The sequence below is a fragment of the Anser cygnoides genome, chromosome 2 (genome assembly GCF_040182565.1).
Source record: "Anser cygnoides isolate HZ-2024a breed goose chromosome 2, Taihu_goose_T2T_genome, whole genome shotgun sequence".
NCBI lineage: Eukaryota > Metazoa > Chordata > Aves > Anseriformes > Anatidae > Anser > Anser cygnoides.
The window spans coordinates 114,346,087-114,368,659 of NC_089874.1; the positions used below are offsets into that span (position 1 = coordinate 114,346,087).

General features: G+C 40.2%; 1 protein-coding gene across 2 annotated transcripts in view; it reads left to right on the top strand.

The window, feature by feature from the left end:
* TTC39C (tetratricopeptide repeat domain 39C) overlaps window positions 1-22,573 on the top strand; it is a 47,846-nt gene that overhangs the window by 7,086 nt on the left and 18,187 nt on the right. The window contains exons 1-6 of one of the 2 annotated variants that reach the window (XM_013183600.3): window positions 4,161-5,126; window positions 13,689-13,737; window positions 15,245-15,373; window positions 15,591-15,705; window positions 18,921-19,275; window positions 20,629-20,797. In XM_013183600.3, coding sequence (XP_013039054.2) covers window positions 5,086-5,126; window positions 13,689-13,737; window positions 15,245-15,373; window positions 15,591-15,705; window positions 18,921-19,275; window positions 20,629-20,797 — 858 coding nt within the window. In that variant the 5' untranslated portion in view covers window positions 4,161-5,085. Of the gene's footprint in view, window positions 1-4,160; window positions 5,127-13,688; window positions 13,738-15,244; window positions 15,374-15,590; window positions 15,706-18,920; window positions 19,276-20,628; window positions 20,798-22,573 lie in introns of those variants that run through there. The other variant, XM_048080064.2, reaches the window with a different exon arrangement.

The following is a 22,573-nucleotide window of genomic DNA, read 5'->3' on the forward strand; positions in this document are numbered from 1 at the left end:
TCCCTGGCTCCCGTCCCCCTCTAGGTTAGTTACAAATGACCTTTTTATTTGCCTTTTGACATATGGTACATCCTCTGCATATTTGCTTCACTAAAGTGTATATTCCTACACAGACATACTTTCTTAGCACAACATCACACATTGCTTGCATCTCCCAATGACTCTCTTGATGTAAAACATCATATTTGCCTCATTGGTGCTTTATTCAGCATTTCTCTCCCATCAGGGAGTATCCATTTTCCCTCAGGCTTCGTAGCTCCTGATTCCTTAAAGAAATCTCTCTTAAAAACTTTTTAGTTCTTTCTTAGTTTTCAACAATTCCCTGAATCCTCTCTGGATTTATTCTCAGTTTTCCCTCAGACATTAGATGCCTTAAATACCTGACTTCTCTTTCTACGTATTGTAATTTATTTTTCAATACTCCCAAGCCCTGCTTTCCCAGAAAGTTGAATAGCTTGTTAGTAGCTTCTTTCACAACTGTTTTCTCCTGTCCTGACAATAAACGATCATACACATTTTGTAACAGAAATTCCTCCTTGGGAGGTTGGAATTGCTCCAAAATCTGTTCTAGAACTTTGCCCAAATTAATCAGAGGCCCTGTAAACCCCTGAGGTAAAACTGTCCATCTGTATTGTTGCTTCCGCCCCCACTTCAGAGTCTTTCCAGTCAGAGGTGAATATATCTTTGCTCTCAGGGCCTGAGAGCACTCCATTAATACCACTGTTATTCCAGTCTAACAATTTACTATTTGAATGCCCAATTTCATCATCAAATCCCTTCCCAACAAGTTAGTCCCTGCCTTGGGTACATACAATAATTGCCCAGAGATCATTTTATCCCCTAGTCTCAGCTTGGTACCCCCCAAAGGTGGCACTGTTACCCCAGCCCCTTCTACCCCCATCACTTGTTAGGGTTTCATTAGTTAATTTAATCCCTGATACTTTACAGGCCAGTAATGACCTAGCTGCCCCTGTGTATTGTGTTTGATGGCAAGGTTCGGGAGGGGGCTGCAGTGGCAGCCCCCACGAGGAGAATCCAGAAACCACCCCGTAGCAGATAAGGGACAATTTCATCCGGCCCCAGAGGGGCCCACTGCTGCCCAGAGCCAAGCCATGAGCAACACAGTCCGTGCCTCTGTGAGAGCACATCCACGAAAACAAACAAACAAACAAACAAAAACCTGCTGCTCAACAGCAGCTGGGAGAGCGAGGAGCGAGAAACCTCCCCGCAGACACCAAAGTCAGCACAGAAGGAGGGGGTGGAGGCGCTCCAGGCGCCGGAGCCGAAGCCCCCTGCGGCCTGTGGAGAGGCCCCTGGTGGAGCAGGCTGCCCCCCCCGCCCCCCCCTTCTCAATACTTGGGAAACTGACCAAACACCACAGCAAATATACCAAAACTTCTAGACTGTTACTTAGATAATGCCTTCATCCTCTTTCCCTGCTCATTCAACTTTCCCAACTCATTCAAAAAACAGCTCTGTCAAACATTACATACCACACCTTTAACACCTTCAATAACTCTTCTTAACACTTCTTCCTATCTTTCTCCAGCCTGTACTTTCTCCAAAGTCTCAGTCATTAGCCAACTTAATTCCATACCTTTCTCCCTCATCCCATTTTCCTTCTCTCCTCCTTCTTCCACTCCGGATATTCCTACCTGAAGTGGCCAGCCTGCCCACACTTAAAACATCCTATCAAAGCCTGTCCCTGCTAAGATTCAGGCCGCAACACGGGTAGCTTTCCTTGCCTGCCATTCCTTCATCTCTCTTCCCCTCTTTTCCATCCTGGCCCTGACTCCCCCTGAAGATTTTCTTCCTCTTTCTCCAACCCTCTGCCTCACTACCTGCTACACTGTCAATACCATTAGTTTCACTCTCTGCTTTTCCTTCTCATCTCCCCTCTTGACACACACGTTCAGGGCCTCCCACAGGAGGGCCCCCCAGTGACTGTTCACTACATCCCCCCCCACCTTCTGGAGCATTTTCTGTGCATCTGGCCAGGCTTCAATCACAAAATGAACTTTCAAGAGCCCTTGGGATACCGGGTCCTCAGGATTCATCCCCAAGTACTTTCTCATTCTGACCCCAAGTCTCTCATATGATTTCTGTGTTGCACACTATTATTCTTCCAGCCAGGATCGGCAAGTGGTTATTTCTGCCCTGCCGGTATTACCCCTGGTCCTGGAGGATGAGTTCTTTCCCATTTTTGTATTGCAGCTCTCCTCCTGATCATTCCCATTTCTTTCCCTGTAAACAACATATTTATATACATAATTCCCCCTCCCCAAGAGTATAAGTTAGGTCCTAGGAAACTCCTAACCTCTCTGCTGGTAAGGAGGGGGGGAAGTTCACTTAAGAGGATACACAGATAGTGTTAGTGCTGTTAGTATCAGGGAAGGCAAAATTCTCAGTACCTCTTCTACCTTGTTCTAATTCTTTTACCAGTTTGGGGTACCTCCTGTTCCCAGAGCTAATGTTATCTATAGTTCCTGTCTCTTCTTTCGGAGAAACTGCTACAGCAGCCGCTGCTGCTGCAGCAACTTGGGGGTTATAAGGAGGAGGTAAGTTATCCAGAAGGTCCCATTTATCACTTGTCTCTTCCTTTTTCTTTCCCTCTTTATTCTGATTTTTGCTCAAAACCAAATTTATTCCTTGTATCCAACAAGCTGCATACTCCGATTCTTCTTCCGAAAATGGAAATTTGTTATTAACATAAAAATTTAAGGCCTGACATACTCAATCTTTGTCAGACCCCTATTTTGGCCAAAATACTGCAGCTCCTTTAATTGGTTCTTTCGTCCAGACTGATACACAATATTTAACCATTTTCTTCCTATTTTTTTCCTTAGTTTTGGGGTTATTCTTCCAATTTCTCAACATCCTTCCTAAAGGACAGTCGGGAGGCACTCCCCCAGGGATATCTCCCTGTCCCCTGGAACTCATATTTCCCATTTTTCCTATCCTGGAAAATGGGGGTGTACTGCCAAGCACTTCCCCGTGCAAAGGGCTACCGCACACCTATGAGTTTACCAGATTCCCTGGTGTACTTCCGAGCACTACCCCGTGCAAGGATTACCGCACACCAAATTTCCCTGGTGTACTCCGAGCACTACCCTGTGCAAGGATTACCGCACACCAAATTTCCCTGGTGTACTGCCAAGCACTACCCTGTGCAAGGCTTACCGCACACCAAATTTCCCTGGTGTACTCCGAGCACTACCCCGTGCAAGGATTACCGCACACCAAATTTCCCTGGTGTACTGCCAAGCACTACCCTGTGCAAGGCTTACCGCACACCAAAATTCCCTGGTGTACTCCGAGCACTACCCCGTGCAAGGATTACCGCACACCAAATTTCCCTGGTGTACTGCCAAGCACTACCCTGTGCAAGGCTTACCGCACACCAAAATTCCCTGGTGTACTCCGAGCACTACCCCGTGCAAGGATTACCGCACACCAAATTTCCCTGGTGTACTCCGAGCACTACCCCGTGCAAGGATTACCGCACACCAAATTTCCCTGGTGTACTGCCAAGCACTACCCCGTGCAAGGCTTACCGCACACCAAATTTTCCTGGTGTACTCCGAGCACTACCCCGTGCAAGGATTACCGCACACCAAATTTCCCTGGTGTACTGCCAAGCACTACCCTGTGCAAGGCTTACCGCACACCAAAATTCCCTGGTGTACTCCGAGCACTACCCCGTGCAAGGATTACCGCACACCAAATTTCCCTGGTGTACTGCCAAGCACTACCCTGTGCAAGGCTTACCGCACACCAAAATTCCCTGGTGTACTCCGAGCACTACCCCGTGCAAGGATTACCGCACACCAAATTTCCCTGGTGTACTGCCAAGCACTACCCTGTGCAAGGCTTACCGCACACCAAAATTCCCTGGTGTACTCCGAGCACTACCCCGTGCAAGGATTACCGCACACCAAATTTCCCTGGTGTACTGCCAAGCACTACCCTGTGCAAGGCTTACCGCACACCAAAATTCCCTGGTGTACTCCGAGCACTACCCTGTGCAAGGATTACCGCACACCAAATTTCCCGAGACTCTTCCTTTCTCTCCCTTATCTCACGCTTCGTCCGTCTCCGGCCGCGCCCCTCGCGGAGCTACGGAACCGCGGATCAGGACTCTACACTCGCTTCGTACAAAAGTACGTCTCAATCACACATCACACATCACACAGAGTCTCACCCGACCCCCAAAGCAATACTTAATATTTCTTACCTTGGTCTGTGCACAGAGTTACCGGATCAATTCTTAAAACCCTGAGTGCCTACCTTCTTCCCTTTCCCCACTACTTCACGGATCCTGCCTCTTTAATCAGTCTCGGGCCCTCTGTCAGCTCTCCGCAGAACCGCCACCGTCGATGCACAGGACCGCTGAAATCAGCGGGGCATGCCTTCCTGCTGCTGCGGCGGTGGGGCTCCCCGGTAGGTGACTGGATCCCGGACGAGCCCCCAAATTGTGAGAAACACTCCGTAGCCAATAACTTAGGCTCAGGCGAGGATCTCAGTGAAGTAGTAATTTATTCGCGATTGCAATGGCGGGCGCCCCACAAGCAGGAGAGCGCACCCACTAGTTCCAAAACACAGTTTATATACTTTTTGATGACAGGACCCTCCCCTGTTTCCCCATTGACTGGGTAATCCAGGTTCACAATCTATCTGATGCTTCACAGACAATGCCTGGCCTTCAGTTGCTGGCCTGTTAAATTTCAAGCTTCTTTTGACTTTTTTTACTGTTTGAAGTGTTAATGTTTCATCACTTATCTGATTTGACTTGACACCGTGATTTTCACCTAATTGCTCTAAGGAGTCCGGCTGTCTGCATTTTACAAGGTTTTCTGTTAAGCTTTCTTATCACTGTAAGCATATTTCAATACCACATTCCTTCCTTCTATACAATGTAACACTGCAAAAACAACATTTCCATTCCCACAACAGACACACAAACTTCAGCAATGACCAGAAATTCCATTGTGAGAGGTGCTTGAAACTAATATTACTGAGGTAAAACATGTGGCTCGAAATAGTTTTGATCCAAATACAAGAAGAGACAAGAGATGAAAACAGATAATGGAAATACAAGGTGCCGTTAAGCCAGCACTGATCAGCAGGTAGGTTATGGGGTAGCCGTTGTTGAAATATGAGTTTATGGAGCTCAGCAAAGGAACCTGAAGGGCAAAAGTGGAATGAGCCTGTGGAGGTTTCAGCAGCTTCTCTAAAGATAAGGGCGGGCGCTGAGGTCGGTCAGTAGGGGAAGGATGATGGCATCTTGACTGACAACACGAAAACAAGTCACGAGTGCCCTGATAGCAACCCTGGGAGCTGTCGTTTGTGAGGGTGACAGAGGCAGGGCTCTGTGGGGCAGCCATTTTCAGCAACATCTGTATGTGTAGTAAATGTGTACCTTAACGAGGTAAGGTGCCATTTCTTGGGGTCAGACAGAGCGCGTTGTAGTAAACAAGGGGCACAAAACTAGGGTTGGTTTTCTCATTTTGTGGTTAGGTTAGAAAAACCTTCGTGTTCTGCATTTTAAACCTGCAGACGTGGATGCATAGAGATGACCACATTGAACGTGACAGTTCTGTGGCCTTCAGAGTGGCAACGGGTGTTGTTGCCAAAACACGTGGTAAACAGGGTGGAGGGAGGGAAAGAGGCCCGTTTGCCTTACAGAGCAAAAGCTGGTGGCTTGGAGTTCATGGGAAGACGACAGAAAGCTAAACAGAAATCTGGGTGCATAACTCAGGCGTTGGAAGGCAGAGCTGGGGGAGACTGCAGAAGAGGTGTAGTAGGTGGATCTTATTTTAAAACCCAAGACAGTAACTTTGCAAAAGATGGGCAGCACAAGGAATTTTCGCTCTTGCTAGTATAACCGCTCTTTGGTCTGCTGTCCTGATAAATTATTTCAGGCTCTTGTGATGGGTCGGATCAGAGACGCTAAGAAGTGATGTGACTGATGTCACTTAAGCTGCTGTAGTTTGTCCTGGAAAGGAATTCGGGTCAAGTTGGTTGAACCTACCTGGTGGAAAAAGGTTTTGAAGTCTATAATTCTTACAGATTAAGCACGTGTAGTTGGGCAGTTGGTACAAACAAGTTGATAAAACTAGCTTGTCTCTCAGCTCTGTAACTACTTTTCAAAGCAAATGTGGAATTTTAAAATTCTTCTCATAATTCCCAGTGATTTAACGTTTGTGTACATCCAGGCTTAACAGCCTGAGTTAGAGCAAAACAGCAACCCATTAATTTACAGAATGACAAAAGAAATTAGGTGGAAAAAAATAGATAGGACATGGCCACAGGTTTATTCTTTTTGTATTCCTGAATTTCTGTTTTGGTTGGATATTTCTAGTGAAAGTAGAAATATATCTTTAGAGCTCATTTAAAATTTGGAAAAAAAAAAAAAAAAGTTATCCTAATAATGAAATGCAAGCTAAACCTAAATCTGACGTTTGCAGTTCTCAACGTATCTTAATGCTGTAATTCTTTCATGCCCCTTATGTTGCATTAGCTATTTCACATGCCGGTGTTGGCTGAAATGTTTTCTTGTATAAAGATCTGTCCTCTGTAGTCTCACAAATTATTTTTTGAATCTCTTCTAAAATAATCTTTGGTATAATGACCAGGAGATTTGTATGTTTTTGCAGTGAATTCCTTACCTTTTTGCGTATGCTGTGCTTCTGCTTGTTTTAAAATATTCATTAGCTGCTTCTATATTTATCTATGAACTTGCATGATTCTTAATTTTTCATTATGCTTTACTCTCCCACTTTGGAAGAAAACGATTTGTTTTGTTCCATCTTAAGCATCCCCATCTGAATAATAACTGGATTTCTTAACAGATCGTGGCTGAAGTAGCAGTGCCTAGAAAAGCCAGGGGTTATGCTGGTGGGTGAATTATGTTATATTACTTAAATACAAACCTGAGCTAGACTATAGTAGCTTTGGAAGCTGATATATTCTGAAGTGAAATATTATCATGGAAATAGATGTAGAAAAAAAGAAAATACTGGGAAATAATTGATTTTTCTTTTGATGTGCTTCAATTCTGATTTTTTTTTTTTATACAGCCCTCTTTTATCATTTATCTCAGTCTTATTAAACAGAGGCTTAACACTTCTGAATGTTGTCATTGTGCGTGAAAAAAGGGGCATGGCGAACACCTTTCTTCTGAAAGTGAATTGTCATCTTGGGTGATCTTAAAGATGGGCCATGAAATGAGGTGACTGACTTGAGATTTGTTGGGGGAAGCTATGTCTCATATAACAACACTTTATATAGCTGGAAAGAAGATCTACTTCAGCAAACTTAGGTTTTGCTATCCATACCAACTTGATTTTGTATCTAGCAGCTTTTATTGTGATATCCTGTGAAAACAGTGTTAATAGCACACACTTTTTAATTATAAAAGTATCTTCTGAGCCCTAGTCTGATGGGTGAAGTTCAAACATTATTTTACAAAATGCATCTGGAGAGAATAAGGGTGATAAAATATTCAGAGATATTTCTGGATTTCTGTAGTAAGTCACGTTTTGCTTCTAATTTTTATTTCAATGTAAAAAAAAATAAAAGTTATAGTATCTGTTGAATTATCTGCTCAAAAAGTACATCCAGGCTGTGGCCCCTTCTCTCTTCATTTGCCACCCCTTTCTGTGTAGAAAATTCAGTAATTTTCCAAGTATGGTGACACATGGAGGAAGGAAAAAGGGATGGTGTTGTAGTATTGATGTTGATACCTCTTTATTCTAAAGGAAAAACTGTAATTGTTAGCATTCACAGGAAGCAAAGGTGGGAATTTTGCCATAATACCAATGCTTACAACCAAAACGGTGATAAACAGCAATAAAAGAACATACTTTTCATTTGATCAGCATCTGCTGAAGTATCACAACGTACCAAACGCCCAGCATCAGTATATTATCTTAATTATTTCTTTGCATGACTGTACTTTTTTATCTCTGCTACTGAATGCACTTGTGGGATTTAAGGAAACAATAACTCCTCAGTGCTGAAACGGTGTTTTCTCTTTATCTGGTATTATTAGCTTTATATTCACCTCATAAATTACACAGACTTGATCTTCCCAGCACTTATGCTTTGAAAAGAGATGGTGGGTATATGTAGCTTACTTCAGCCCTTTAAAAATGCTTGGGTACTTCAGCTCTTCGGAAGCTGGAGAAAAGGGATCGGTTACTTTCGATATTTAGAGTATTTAATATTATGTCTTGGTTTGTTTGTTTGTTTTTTTGAGTAGCATCTATCTTAACCCTGAAGTGTGATGAAGGTGAATTTTTCTTGAATTAGTAGTTAGTAAATTAAAGTCGGTTTTGCTCATTGCGATTTATTTGGTTAATTCACAGAGCAACTACACGTTTTGTCATCAGAAGAACAGCCATGACATGTTTAAGTTACATAATGTCATTTAAATGTTCAGGGAAAATAATGATCATGTCCAATTCAGTGACAGACATCATTAAGATTTTTATGATGCTCAAATCTCAGTGAAGTGGGTGCGTAGCTACAAAGGCCAATATTGCATTTGCAAACGCTGTGTTGAAACAAACGGTCGCGAAGTATTTAACCAGGTGCCAAAGCAAAGCTAGGTGGTGGATATAAGCACAACTGGTTTCAGAAGCGAAGTGTTTGCCCTGCACAGGTGGCTCCTGAGCAAACACTTGTATGCTGGCACAGGTCAAGAACAAAAATATTGTGGCAGTGGGGGATTTCATATTTTAAGGTCTTAGTGGTTTGGAGTTGCTCCTACTGCTGCTTATCACATCTATGCGGAAGTTATTGAGAACAGTACTTCGGCAAAGTGGAGGTACGAGCCTTGAGCTTAAATGCTGTTCCCAATTGGGGTGAATTGAAATACTTGTTAACCTCAGTTGGGACCCCCAAAATTTGTACTGTGGCATGTAAGATGCTTTGAAAGAGCTTGAGAAGGTCATTGAAAGGTGCTTTGAGGTAGATGGAGAATCACAGAGTAGCTGGGGTTGGCAGGGACCTCTGGAGGTCATCTCGTCCAACCCCCCCTGCTCAGGCAGGGCCACTGGTTGCCCAGGACCATGTCCAGGTGAATTTTGAAGATCTCCAAGGAGGAGACTCCACAGCCTCCCAGGAGAACCTGTGCCAGTGCTTGGTTGCCCACACAGTGAAGTGCTTCCTGATGTTCAGAGGGAGCCTCCTGTGTTCCAGTTTTTGTGTCCGTTGCCTCATGTCCTGGCACTGGGCACCGCTCAGTCCTCTTCTCTCCTCCCTTTAGGTATTTATGCACACTGGTAAGATCCTCCTGAGCCTCTCTTCTCCAGGCTGAATGGTCCCAGCTGTCTCAAAGGAGAGATGCCCCAGTCCTTTGATCATCTTAGTGACCCTTTGCTGACTTCTCTCCCATATGTCCAGGCCTCTCCTGTACTGGGGAGCCCAGCACTGGACCCAGCACTCCAGAGGTGGCCTCACCAGTGCTGAGCAGAGGGGAAGGATCACCACCTCCCTCCTGCTGGCAATGCTCTGCCTAATGCAGCCCAGGTTACCAGGCCTTCTTTGCTGCAAGGGCACACTGCTGGCTCATGTTGAACTTGGTGTCCACCAGGACCCCCAGGTCCTGTTCTGCAGAGCTGCTTCCCAGCTGGGTGCCCTCAGCATGTCCCGGTGCCTGGGGCTGTTCCTGCCCAGCTGCAGGACCCTGCGCTTCCCCTTGTTGAACTGCAGGAGTACGATGCAAAGCTCATTTTGGGGACTGACCTGTGTTACATGCATGGATTTGTGAGAGAGAATGTAGTTCGGTGGTGTCAGTACGGGACTCGATGCCGGTTTTTTCTTTGTCTTTGAGCTAATTAAAAGTCTTGAGACGTTTCTTCACTTGATGGAGGTTATTGCTGCAAAGTGGGGAAGACAACTTGAGTAGTGCGATGTCCCAGCTTTTGTTTGTATCCAGTTCTGTAACCCAGTCAGTGTCAGTATGGCTGATGTTTTGCTGTTAGTGTTATCTCAAGTGCTTCCTCTTTTAAATCTTAACAACTTCGGGGTTTTGGCAAAAGATGTAAAATCGTGTCTGATGCTGAAAGTCACTGCAGCATGCAATGATAAAGATTTTGAGCTGAGGGTCATTTTCTTGGAAGCGTGCGTTTCTCAGAAACTTATTTTCATCATTAGTCATGTGTTGGTGGTTGCTGTGGCTGTAGGGTGCCATTACAAACTTGTTCCTAACCTTCGAGGAGAAGATAATCCTAAGCTGTTGAAGAATTTATCGTTCAAAAAAATACTTGTGAAGATTAAGCGCTAAGCACAGTTGTTGAAAACGGCCTTAAGGTGCTGAATTAACATTCCCAAATGATTTTGCATGAAGCTGCGACTACGGTTTCTACCCAGTGGCTGGGCAGGAATATGGCAGAAGCATTGGGGAAGAGTTGTAAATGAAGTGAGCTGTGAGCATCGAAGTGCCAGGGGCAAAGCAGTTCTGAAAAAAAAATATGTTGAAAAGACAAATATTTATTCGGAGAAAAACTTCTCAGTTTTACTTAAGGATACTTGAAAATTTCTCTTCTAAGTATTTTTTTATTAATTGCTACAAACGCGTCAGTATCTTTTGTAATCTTGGAAAAGCAGTTGACTCAACTGTAACTAGCCATCAAACCACTGTAGTGTTAAAATACACCAAAAATAAATTATAAAGGCTTTCAAAATGTGTATTTAAATATTGATGCCCTCACGTATACATATGCACTCGAAAGAACAGGTTCTTAAGTCCTGAAGGAAAATGATTTTTTTCAAAATGTTTGATCGGTATGCCTGAAGTAGTGTATGTATCGAGCTGCTGAATAAGAGATCACGCTGTTTCATTCTCCAGTATCTTACTGCTTGTTCTGTTTTAATGGCTTTGCCCCTAAATATGGCCCTTGTTCACACTGCTCTGTTTGACGGTATCGCTCCCATGGATAGGGAATCACTTTACGTCTAAAACTGTTTTATTTCAAGCTTTTAAAGCTTCAGTAACTATTTCTGCAACAGAAGGATCTGTGTTTATAAATATTCATGGAAAATGAATAATGGTCTAGAATTTAAAATATTTTCACAAGCAACAATTTTACTATTTGGTCTATAATTCCACAGTGTTTAATTTTCATTTATGATTTGCTGGAAAGATTCGTATATGCCTTGCCAAGTCCTAAGGAATGTGTGGAGGCTACTTTCTTCTGAGAGCCAAATGTGTGTTGCTGAGTATATCTGATCGGCTTCTGCGTGCTTTAGAAGAAGAAAAAAAAAAAGTAAACAAACCCTCAAAGCCTTGGTCTTGCTGTACAAAGTTTTATTAAGAGTGTAAAACCAATTTTACAGGTAGTTTTTCTCCAGGTGTTCAGCTGCTTGGATTTGAATTACTCCATTTGAATGACCTCCCTAGAGCCATGCCTAATAGCAAAGGCAAATTTTCAGTGTGGATGCAAGCTTAATATTCGAGCAGTGCATTCCAAGGATTTTAATGAAAAGTGCAAACCTAATTAACTATTTATGTCACGCGTTTTTCTTTTATTTTCCCCTCTTTTTGGAAGGCTGTTGTGGTTGACTGCTTTTAATTCATTCTGATAAACAATCTGGAAAGAATCCTGTTCTGAATGGTTTTCAGTATGAAATATTCATTGTCTACAGATGCTGAATAAGGACTCTGACATCTCCTTCTAATAATAATAATAATAAATATATGGATGTATATGTAGACATATATACAGAAACCAGGCTTGCCTTCCTGCTTGCCTCTCCAGAACTGCTTTCTCTCCATATGTGCAGGTCTAAGGAAGCTCAAAAATGAAACAATTGGTTTATTTTTGAGTTTTCATGGAAGTGTGATGTAAGTGTGGCTTTGTACATCAGGACACAGGCGTACAAATGTCTTGTGATGATCCTTTCGGCAGCTCTAGGTGCGTGGTGTTGAAGATGCAGGAGCTGTGCCCTGGAAATGTGTCCTGGAGGATCGGTGCCCTACAGCAGAGGGATGGGGCTGAGCGCCACGGTCTGTGTGAGCTGCAAAGTGGGTTAGGAGACGGGCACGTAGCCTCCGCAGCAAGCCTTCGTGCCCAGAGTGCCCGAGGCAGCAAATGTAGCTTGTGCAGCTCGTTTCTGCCGCTCTTGGCGACACAGCTGGTGGTAGAGAGTGGTCCTGCTAGCGAATAATAGCCGAGGCATTTACAGGGCAGCCCTTCTGATTGGCCTGGCAGCAAGGAGCAAAACACCTGAGCTGGTTTTCTTTTGAAAAAGTAATTAAAAGATGTGGCAAAAGTTATGCTGATCTTAAGTGGATAGGCATATCCGGAAATGAGCAGTTAGATAAAAAGGGAAGGGTTTTTCAGTTCTATCATTACTCATCTTCTCAGCTTTTCTCTTTTATTCTCGCTCGTCTGCATTTTCAGACACGGATGGCAAATCAAAAAGGGAGACTAAAAATTTATTAAAAATATCTTATAATGTGGCTTTACTTTTGGGAGATTTGTGTTGTAATAATCTACTACACTTTCCATGTTTTTCATGTCTGCCCTATTTTTAAAACTCTGCCTTAATCTGAACCTTGCAGAATTAAGTTAGTAACCTATTACTGTAGTACATGCTTGTGCTGTGTCCCTGTTAAATAAAACTTACCTCTTCTTAAATACTGGAATAGAAGGTGGTGTTTGTAAACGTTTTTTATTCTAGAGTATCGTGCATATTTTATCCTTAGCTATCCTATCTGTTCTCTAGCCTATTGTAGTGATATATATATGGGCACATAAACTGACAGTCCGCTGCTGAACATTATGTATCAGTGGTACTGCTGAAATCATTAAATGGTTTTTACTTTTTTGAGCGCCTTCTGTCTGACAGGGGCTCCTGGTCTGTGTGACTGCAGTAGTCACGGAGCTTGAAGCCTGTCCTGTGACTTACCAAGATTTGGGCTGTCTACATTTTTTGATCTAGCAGTTCCTTCAGCTCTTCTGTTGGGAGGGTTATTCCAAAACAGTCAATCGTCTTAAAACTATTGTACATAGTATAGTGAGATAAGAATTCTGGACTTGAAAGAGATCAACTCAAAACCCATATGCCTTGTAGGAACTTCCTATTTCTAAAACCTTTTGCTATGTGGCCTGTGATTATTATTTATTTTTTTTAAATCAGGATACAATTCATGGGGAGAGGGGAGAAGTGGGCATCTCTTAATAGAATCAGTTAACATTCATCTGCTAGGTCAAAATTGTAGTGATGGACCATAAAGAAGAGAAAGATCAGTGGGTTTTTAAATTTAGAATCATAGAATCACTTAGGTTGGAAAAGACCTTCAAAATCATCAAATCCAATCAAGTTTCTATAGCTTTTATTTTTTTTGACCTGCATTAAATGTATTTTGATGGCAGTAGATGCTTTAAAAAATTCAACAGCTTAGTGCTTGAAAAAGTTGTTATTTTTAAGGATACATTCAAATCCTAGTAACAATAATGTATACATATATATACATATGTATATATAAATGTAGTTTGCCTTTACATTTCCATTGTATTTTGCAGAATGATACAGTTGTTGTTTGTAACTTGATACAAACCTTCCTCTGGCCCCCGAATTTATTTATAGACGTATAATTTAAAATTAGAAAGAGCAATATTGATCTTTACCTTAGGAAAAATGCAAATGTAGTTAATGATGCTTTGTTTTCTTTACAGAAACCATAGCCCATTAATGAGTTTTGGAGCCAGTTTTGTCAGTTTTTTGGTGAGTAGAGGGGAACAAAGCACACATCTCTTGTGGTTAATGTTTGTATGTGAATACATGAGTTCATAATGGTTGATACTCTAATCCGTTTCTTTTTATGAGACTTAATTTTTTTCCAAGTTATAGATTAAGTGTAGGTAGAAAGCAAGTCATTATGTTATATAAAACTTGTTTACTCATGTGGTTTAAATAGAAAGAAAAGGTTCTGTGATTCAGCTTCTCAAACATGAAATATTTATGTGCTCCATTAAAAGAACCGTAATAAAACCCTCTCTTTAATGAGCAGTAGAGGTAGTATTAAAATAACAAACATAAGTACCCTTTCCCTGATAGCTTTTACTACTGAAAATTTCTTCATGCATATTGCAGGGTAAAAGTTGGTTGAATCCATTCATGTAGCTTCCTTTTTGAGTATATGAGAACTGAGAATATTGACTAAAGAGTCATAGACTCATAGAATAAGAGTCATAAAATTAAAATGTGATGAAAACTTTTCTTTTTTAAATTTATTAAAATGAGAATATCTTTTAAAAACTGAGCAGGTACATTTGAAAACATTTGGATTTTGGTTTTAGGCTGTCCTTATTCTGACATTACTGCTTAATGTTAGGTTGCACCAGAAATTGTCTGTGGTAGTACTTTTTTTAAAGACAGAATTTATTATAGTATTCCAGAAATACATATGTTGTAAATGAAACTAATTTGAATTCTCTCTAGTGTCTGTAGACTTCGCAGTATGGAATAAAATACGTTGTGCCGTATGATTTGGTTTTGAGTGAATGAGAAGGAGAGGAGAAAGGGAAGAGGGAGAACCTCTCAGGCTTGCTTATCTGAACTGATGCATTGAACCAGGGTAACATCGCAGTGCAGCATTAGTGGATCTTGAAAATATCTTGCTTAGCTACTGTTCTAAACATAGCTGCAGCACTCTGTGTCTATGTCATTCAGGGCTTTTGTTTAATAAAGCGTTAAGAAGTTACTTGTCCTAAAATTCTTTCTAAATTGGTTCAGTGATAGTTGGTCTGGTGCATGTTTTCTTCTGTATGAAGGAAAAAAAACCACCGACCTTGTGTAGGAATTGTGGTTGTTTCTTCTAATGCAGTAACTGTTCCTTATTACTGACTTTGGAGGCCTGTTTTATGTGAATGAGCTTTATAAAAGCAGTATCTGCACAGATGTAAATCATGCCATACAATAATTGAAACTTCTTAATAAATTCTTCTTCCACATAACATAGTGTGACAGCATATGAAGTTTTATTAAGACAAGGGAATGGGACTTAGTTAATATGTTCTGAGCCATGAAATTTTGGTAAGGCACACTCAAATCTATAATTTGTTTATGTGTAGAAGTATGTATATATACTGATAATGCGTGTGTGTGTTAATATGTTTCAAAGAAAGAAAATTTTATTGTCGAGTTTTCATGAAAACTTTTCATCCTGTAGCTTGTGTAGAAATAAAAATACTTGATTTTTATTACTCAAATCCGTGTTCTCTTTTTGAAGAATGCCATGATGACATTTGAAGAAGAGAAAATGCAGCTGGCATGTGATGACTTAAAGGCTACAGAAAAACTCTGTGAGAGTGAAGAAGCTGGAGTCATTGAAACAATCAAGAATAAAATTAAAAAGAACGTAAGAACATTATTTGTAAAACATGGAATCATGTATTGGATAAGTATTTCTGGAAGCTTCCTTTCTGTGCTACTTGTATTGTGGCTAGATGGTTTTTGATATGCGAAGGACAGTAGAGTTTAAACAATTAAATTTGTCACTTTGAGACTACTATTTTTTATCATCTTAAAAATCTTTGTTAAAAATTCTGTGCTCTGTGTTTGTGTATTCCGAACAGGTTGATGGACGAAAATCTACTCTATCCATGATAGATCGACTGCAAAGACAAATAATTGTAGCAGACTGTCAAGTCTACCTGGCTGTGCTCTCATTTGTAAAACAAGAATTATCAGGTGTGCTGTGGCTTCAATGTTTAGATGTGGTTTTTTTTTGCATGTTATCTTTGTAGTAAAGGTTGATCTTGAAGTGGCAAGAGTGGCAAGTGGTTGGATGTTGTATGTTCCTGTAGAAGCTTAAGAAGAGTTGGTGCAAAGATGGTTAGCATCTGAGTGCTTCCCATGGCCTGCAAGATAAAAGAGGCTGTAAAGACCTGAAGCCCAGGTCACCTGGGAAAATCTTGGTGTCCCATCTGCGTTACATTTGTGAGAACTTGGATGACAAAATGCCAGCGAAAGTAATTTTAAATGAAGTGTGTTGAAGATTGAACTGCTGAATCAGTCTGGTCACTGAAGTGTGTCCTTGCATGCCAAAGAGGTTAATTCCTGTCTTGTTGACTAAAAACCTCCTTGCCTCATCTGCAAAGCTACTTCTAAGGTTCTCTTACATTTTTGGACCTTGGAAGAGGTGGCAGCCACAACTATCAGTGAAAACCCTGCTGACCAGCTGAAACGAATCAGGGAAATAACATTATTTAAAGTAATTATTTAAAATACCACTAAGATCTTCAGTCAAGGACATACTGCTTTCTGTGATGTGCAGATTTGGTTTCTTCCAAGCCAGGGCATCAAGAATGTGTTTGGTGCTAGCTAGAAGTAGTTCAGGGCGTATTTTTGACTGCTGTATCAACGTGTAGTGCTGCAGAAAGATTTTCCTACTAGTTTTGATGCTGTTCTGGGTTCTTGCCTTTTTTTTTTTTTTTGTTCTCCCCCTCCTCCTCCTCACAGTTATTCATTATATATTCTGCAGCTTTGTAACTGGGTTGGGCACTATAACTGCGTGGTGTCTGTTCCCTTTCTTTTCTGCTGCTCAGAGAACTGAAGTGGGTAGCAGAGTACTGCAGACCGTGCAATGTATTTGGGTTATTCTACTGAGTAAAAAATGAACCTGAAATCTGTGGTTAAAATCCAAGTGGCTAAACGCCATCTCAGTGACTGTTAGTTACTGCCATTGTGACACCATTTAGCTAAACTGTTCTGTTATTTTAGGATTCTGGGTGTATTATCTTTCTGATTATGCATAAACATCTTTTTTTTATGATGATGATGTTTCTGCACAGAAATAGCAACCACATTATTGAAACTAGTCTCATTTCAAACAAATGGAGAGGCAGATCAACGGTTGAGTGAAAAATTTCTTGTGTTTTTCATCCTGGAACAGTTTGACAAGAAGCATATGATGACATGCAAGCTGCTTTCTCATATGCCTAACACATTTCAGATTTTCCTCTCCACCCTCATGGATGTAACAGAAATAGTTCAACAAAAAGTTAGTAATACAGCAACTTACATTAGCTTCCAATAGCAATATTGAACTACCTTTTCTCAATATTTACCTCTGTTGTCATGGACCTGACAACTACTGTCAGATGTTCTGGCTGCAAAATCTCAGCTCAGTGACTGGGCTTGATCTGTTTATTTTTTTATGTTCAAAAATCATAATTGCAACGTTGTGGATTATTTTATCTTAGCATAGAAGATCTGTAAAGGTTCTGGTCCTAGTGTACTGTTAATGGCAGCACGCTGGTGAAAGTAAAGCCTCAAACTATACCTTTCTCCACATCAAGTCATTTTTACTTGACTCATGGGTCAGAATGCAGTGGTTTTTCAAAGCTGTTAGCACAAACATGATGTGTAGGATAAGTACAATTTTTCCTTATTATATGTCTGCTGCATTGCTATACAGAGTTGTAGGAGTATTCATCTTGTTGTGAAGCACATACTTCTTGGCTGTGCAGAACATCTTAAAAGTTGACCTAATTGCAGAAAGTTGGAGTAACATTAGCCTCATGATGCAGCTGAATCATGGCAGGGGGTTGCATTTTTTCTTACAACACTTTAAATATGGAACTCAAGATACAGGATTAATTTTGTAAATATTTTCTGTTCTTATTGATAGAACCCTTCTGTCAAAACTTAGATAATAAATTTTGCAGTCTTCCTTTCTGTGATTAAGACTATCAAACTAACTTCATCCCTTCTTTGTGTAACAATAATCCAAGAAGGAGTAATGTAGGCAATGACCATGCTTTCTCTGGATTATTTTTTTTTGTAATTGGAAGGAGTGTCTATAAACGTTTGAGATCGTTGGTCTAGTATTGATAGCACTTTCCTGTTACCTGACATATTCCATTTATGATCCAATTCTGGCACTGGTTGTAACGCTGATCTCTGCAAATTTGATGATATCTATTTATAACACTGCTGCTATATCCATACTTTCATTTTCTCTCACTTTCAGTCCTCTAAATCCTTTATCAGTGCAGTTCCTAAGTCTCAGGGCTTTAGGACAGGCAAAATGCTGTTGTCTACTTGTACAGTTAATGTGTACACGTATACTTTGTGTTTATTTTCTGTTTACCACTTTTGTCATTGTCCAGGGATGTGCTATAACCAATATGGGTGCTGTGCCAATAGGCAAATCAGACATTGTTATATTCTGGAGTCATGCCCTCCTGTAAAGAGAGAAAGACTTCTCATATTCTAAGCTAAGAATATTCAAGACCAGATCTTAGGGAAATTTAGGTACCCAGCTTTCATTTGAAATTGAAGAAGTTAAGCAACTGAAAAAATTTTGAAAAAATATAAGCATTCTTTTATATTTTTCTATGATTTTTTTTAAATCGATACTGTATTTCCCAGTTTAGGGCAGTGGGGGGGAATGATTATGCTGAAAATCTTATTGTCTGACCCAAAGGAAGATTGCGTGTGTTTTTATTTTACTTTTTAATTTAATTTTATTTTAAAGTATTTCTCCATCAATTTTATTTTAATATGATTTGGGCTTAAGAGGCAAAATCTCTTTCAAGCTTTTCTTTGTTTGCCAGGCAGTAATTTCATCTCTATTCTATAGCGGGGCAGAATTCAGCATTAAGTTGTTTCGTTTTCTGTATTTCTTGGCAATTGTATTGATAGATGGCTACAGGAAAGTACCTTTGTGTTGCATGCTGTTTTAAAGTCTCTGTTTGAAAAGCACTCAAATTTGTAGTACTCAATATGAAATATCTCATCTGTATAACAGAAGTAGCTCTTTTTGCAGAATTATTTATATACAATAAGCTAATTTAATGCAAATAGAGAAAGCATACTAGGATATGTGAAACAATATTTACTACTTGCCGTGTTCCAATTCTGAAATATGTTTCTTGAAATATTTTTTCCTTGATCTTTAGCATACATAAAAGGTGGGTGGATCCTCCGAAAAGCCTGGAAAATTTACAATAAGTGCTATACGGACATTAATACACTTCAGGAAATATATCAGAAGAAAACAACTCAGGAATCCTTGACTTCTGATGCTGCAAATGATAATCATATTGCTGCAGAAGGTGTAACGGAGGATTCGCTAAACAGACTGAAAGGTGCTGTTAGCTTTGGATATGGACTTTTTCATCTTTGCATATCCATGGTGCCCCCAAACCTGCTCAAAATCATCAACCTGCTGGGTTTTCCTGGAGACCGCCTACAGGGGCTTTCTTCACTGATGTATGCAAGTGAAAGTAAGGACATGAAGGCCCCTTTAGCTACGTGAGTAGCTATATTGAAATGCTTTGGTAGATAACTTAGTACTGAAAGTAAGTAAATGGGGGAAAAAAAACAAAACCAAAACCGTCATGTTGCTTTAAAGAAAACAACAGCAGGTAAAATAAGCTTGTAGTTTGTCGTTTAACATGTCATGGTTTAGTAAATTCATCACTTGCTAGTGATCTCTCTGCCGTTAGTTATTTGTGTGTGTTTGGAATTTGTCAGTATTGTATTCTTCAGCACCTGCTATTCTAATGTCTAGTAAATTATATGCCAGTAGTGTGAGTAAATGCAAGTGTGCCCTGAAGACTCGGTAGGTTTTACCTGTGAGCTATATTCTCTTTGATGGAGAGTATGCTATTTTATATGAGAGTGATCAATGTCAGTTATTCATCCTTACTGATTTCAGTTATTTATCCCTATTATCAGCCAACGATCTCTTCCGTTTTGTTTTTTAATTTTAGCAAATTGGGAGTGTTCCCTTACTGTCTTTCTGATCTACTTGGAGGAATGTTTGTGTGTATATATTTTTTATTTTTTTCCCAAGCCTTCATGCTCTATTCAGGTCTTTTTATTGGGTGAAAGGTTAGCCAGATTTTATAAAGCCATTTATGAGGGCAGTTTGTTATTATATTCTCTCCAAATTAATACTTTTATTGCTGAACCTATTTTAAGTACTGCCAAATGTCACTTCTGAAACATTGACAGCAGAGTTAGTCTTTTGTGCTTGAGGAGAACAGTTGTATTTCTGGTTGTTTAAGAAACCTTAAGATTAAATGTTCCTGTTGATTTCTTTTGTCTCTTTTCTGGGAAAGAGACTGGCATTCCCTTTCCCAGAATGACAGTAGAGGTGGGGTGGGTGCTATGATCTTGCAGAGCTTTGTGCTCTGCCCTTGTTTCCAGGCATGATGTAGGTCATGCAGAAATCTGCTCTTTCAAACACCAGATATGTTTCTGTTTGCGTTGATTTCAGATATGTATGTAGGGGTGTGGGGGGGTGTTTTTTTTTGTTTTTTTTTTCTTTTCCTCATGAACAATTAATCCATAATGTTTTCCTGGGAAGGGTTTTGTTTTTAAAATCTGTAGACTTGTAAAGACTCAGTTGGTATGGTGCTTTGATACTGTGAGCCTGATGGTTACTCTGCCTTTGGGTGATGCTTGGGTAACGTATGTTCAGGTGCAGTTTAGGAACACAGTGGTATATCGTAATGGTAGTATGTTTGTTCTAATGTCAGGTTATATAAGAAAAGACTCCTATCCTTTGTCTTCTAGGATCATTTAAAAATTTGCCTACGTAGAACATTGTACTGACGTGTCTGTTTGCGCTGTAATCATTTTTGCTCTTGTTTCTTTTAGATTAGCTTTGTTGTGGTACCACACAGTTGTTCGTCCCTTTTTTGCTCTTGATGGCAGCGATAACAAGGCAGGATTGAAAGAGGCAAAAGAGATTCTTGCAAAAAAAGAATCTGCTTATCCAAATTCTTCTCTGTTCATGTTCTTCAAGGGAAGGATACAGCGATTAGAGGTATTGCATGTTTCTGTTCTTCTGTCTGATTTTTTCCCCCACCCATCTCCCCTTGGTATCTGATCTTTTTCTGGTGTGAATTAACTGTGCGAGCGTCAGTAAATCTTGACTAAAGATGTAGACGTATTGAAAGATAAGAAACAAGAAAGGATCAACTTCTTCCTAGTTGCAAGTTCACATACCAAATCGGCTCTTCCACTACTTCTGTCGGAATTAATAGCACTTCAAAATGTGTTTTTCTTCAGCTTAATGCATTTATAACTCCATGTTATAAGAAACTGCTTCTGGTCACTCATGAGCTTCTTGCAGTATAAATAGCTATTTCAGTTTTGCTTGTCAAGCTGAAATCTGAGTATTATCTGCTGAGCACATGGCATTTATCTTCCGCTTTTCATTTTACACATTGTTCACACACAGCTAATCATCTTCAATAATTTCCCTTGAATAATTGCTTTTGCTTTTAAGAGGACAAAACAGGATGTTTTCTGTTGCTATGGTGAGCTGTGACCCAAGCAGAATGTATTCCTTGGAAATGTGTTTCTGAATACTGTTGCAGAGTGGTATTCTTGAAACACTGCAGCAGCCTTGTGGTTTTTAGCAGAATTATTCTTCAAGAATCTCTGATAATCCAAGATGGCGATGAGTACTTTGAACAACTCAGCTTCTGCATTTATCTGACCAGGATATTTCTAAGGCATTTATATTATCAAGAAAACCCAGCAAAAAAGTATGAAACCAGAATGTTTGTCTCAATATCATAGTTAAGAGCTAATCCAGATCTTGATGTTGGTGGTCCGTTTTTTGCCAGAGTTTGCAGTTAATTCTCACAAATGCAGCTTAGTATTTTGAAGAGGGTAGCAGCAGTAACAGAACAGAGGGGCAGTCTTCTGTGGCCCATAGGATTTTGTAGGCATTTTCTTGTATGTGGTTTAACTGTGTGTTGTGGTGTGGTTTGATAGCTTTGTCTTTCTGGAAGCAACAGAATTATGCTGTCACAAGCAAGCTGTCAGTCTGGGAAGTGTTGCTGTTTACTGGGTGGGAAATATCTTAATGGTCTTTCTTCAACCATGTATATTCTATTTGTTTGGAAAAATTTGGGTTCGTTAGGAATACCTATACAATGAGTACAATTGCTGTAGAAAACATATGTTGATTGCCAGAATATGACTTCATATATGGAACTCCTTTCCTTTTTCTTTTTTTTTTTTCTTTTTTTTCCTCCTCTGATATTTAATGTAGTGGGGAATAAAATTCTACAACTACAACATGATTCTTCTGAATTCCAGGACAAGTTAGGGCAAAGTAGTAAATGTACTTGTTAATAACATGAGTACAGATTTCTGTGTGTAAATACAGAGGATAGATTTTGGATGAGTGTCAATTTTGCTTCAAAGTAGAATTCTTTACCTGTTATTTTAGAGTATTTGTGTATAAAATGGTGTTGTTAATAGACACCCAAGTTTAATTCCAAGTGAAATAGTTTGTGCTGGAGGCCACGTGCCAGCGTTAACAAAGTTAGTTGGCTTAGGCAGGCAGAATGCAATGCACTAGGCTGTGTAGCCATACCTTAGTCAGCAGAAACCTTACTGGTTGCTATCAGGAAATAAAATGTCCCTTTTTTGTTTGCATGAAAGATTTCCATTCAACAACTTTTCTTTTCCCCTGCTGAGACTTTGCTCTGTGTAAATGCTTTACTTAAATATCTCAAGCTCTGTTAAGAAGGTACAAGTTTTATTTGCTCAAATATTGTTGCCATAATAGTGAAGGCAGGTACGT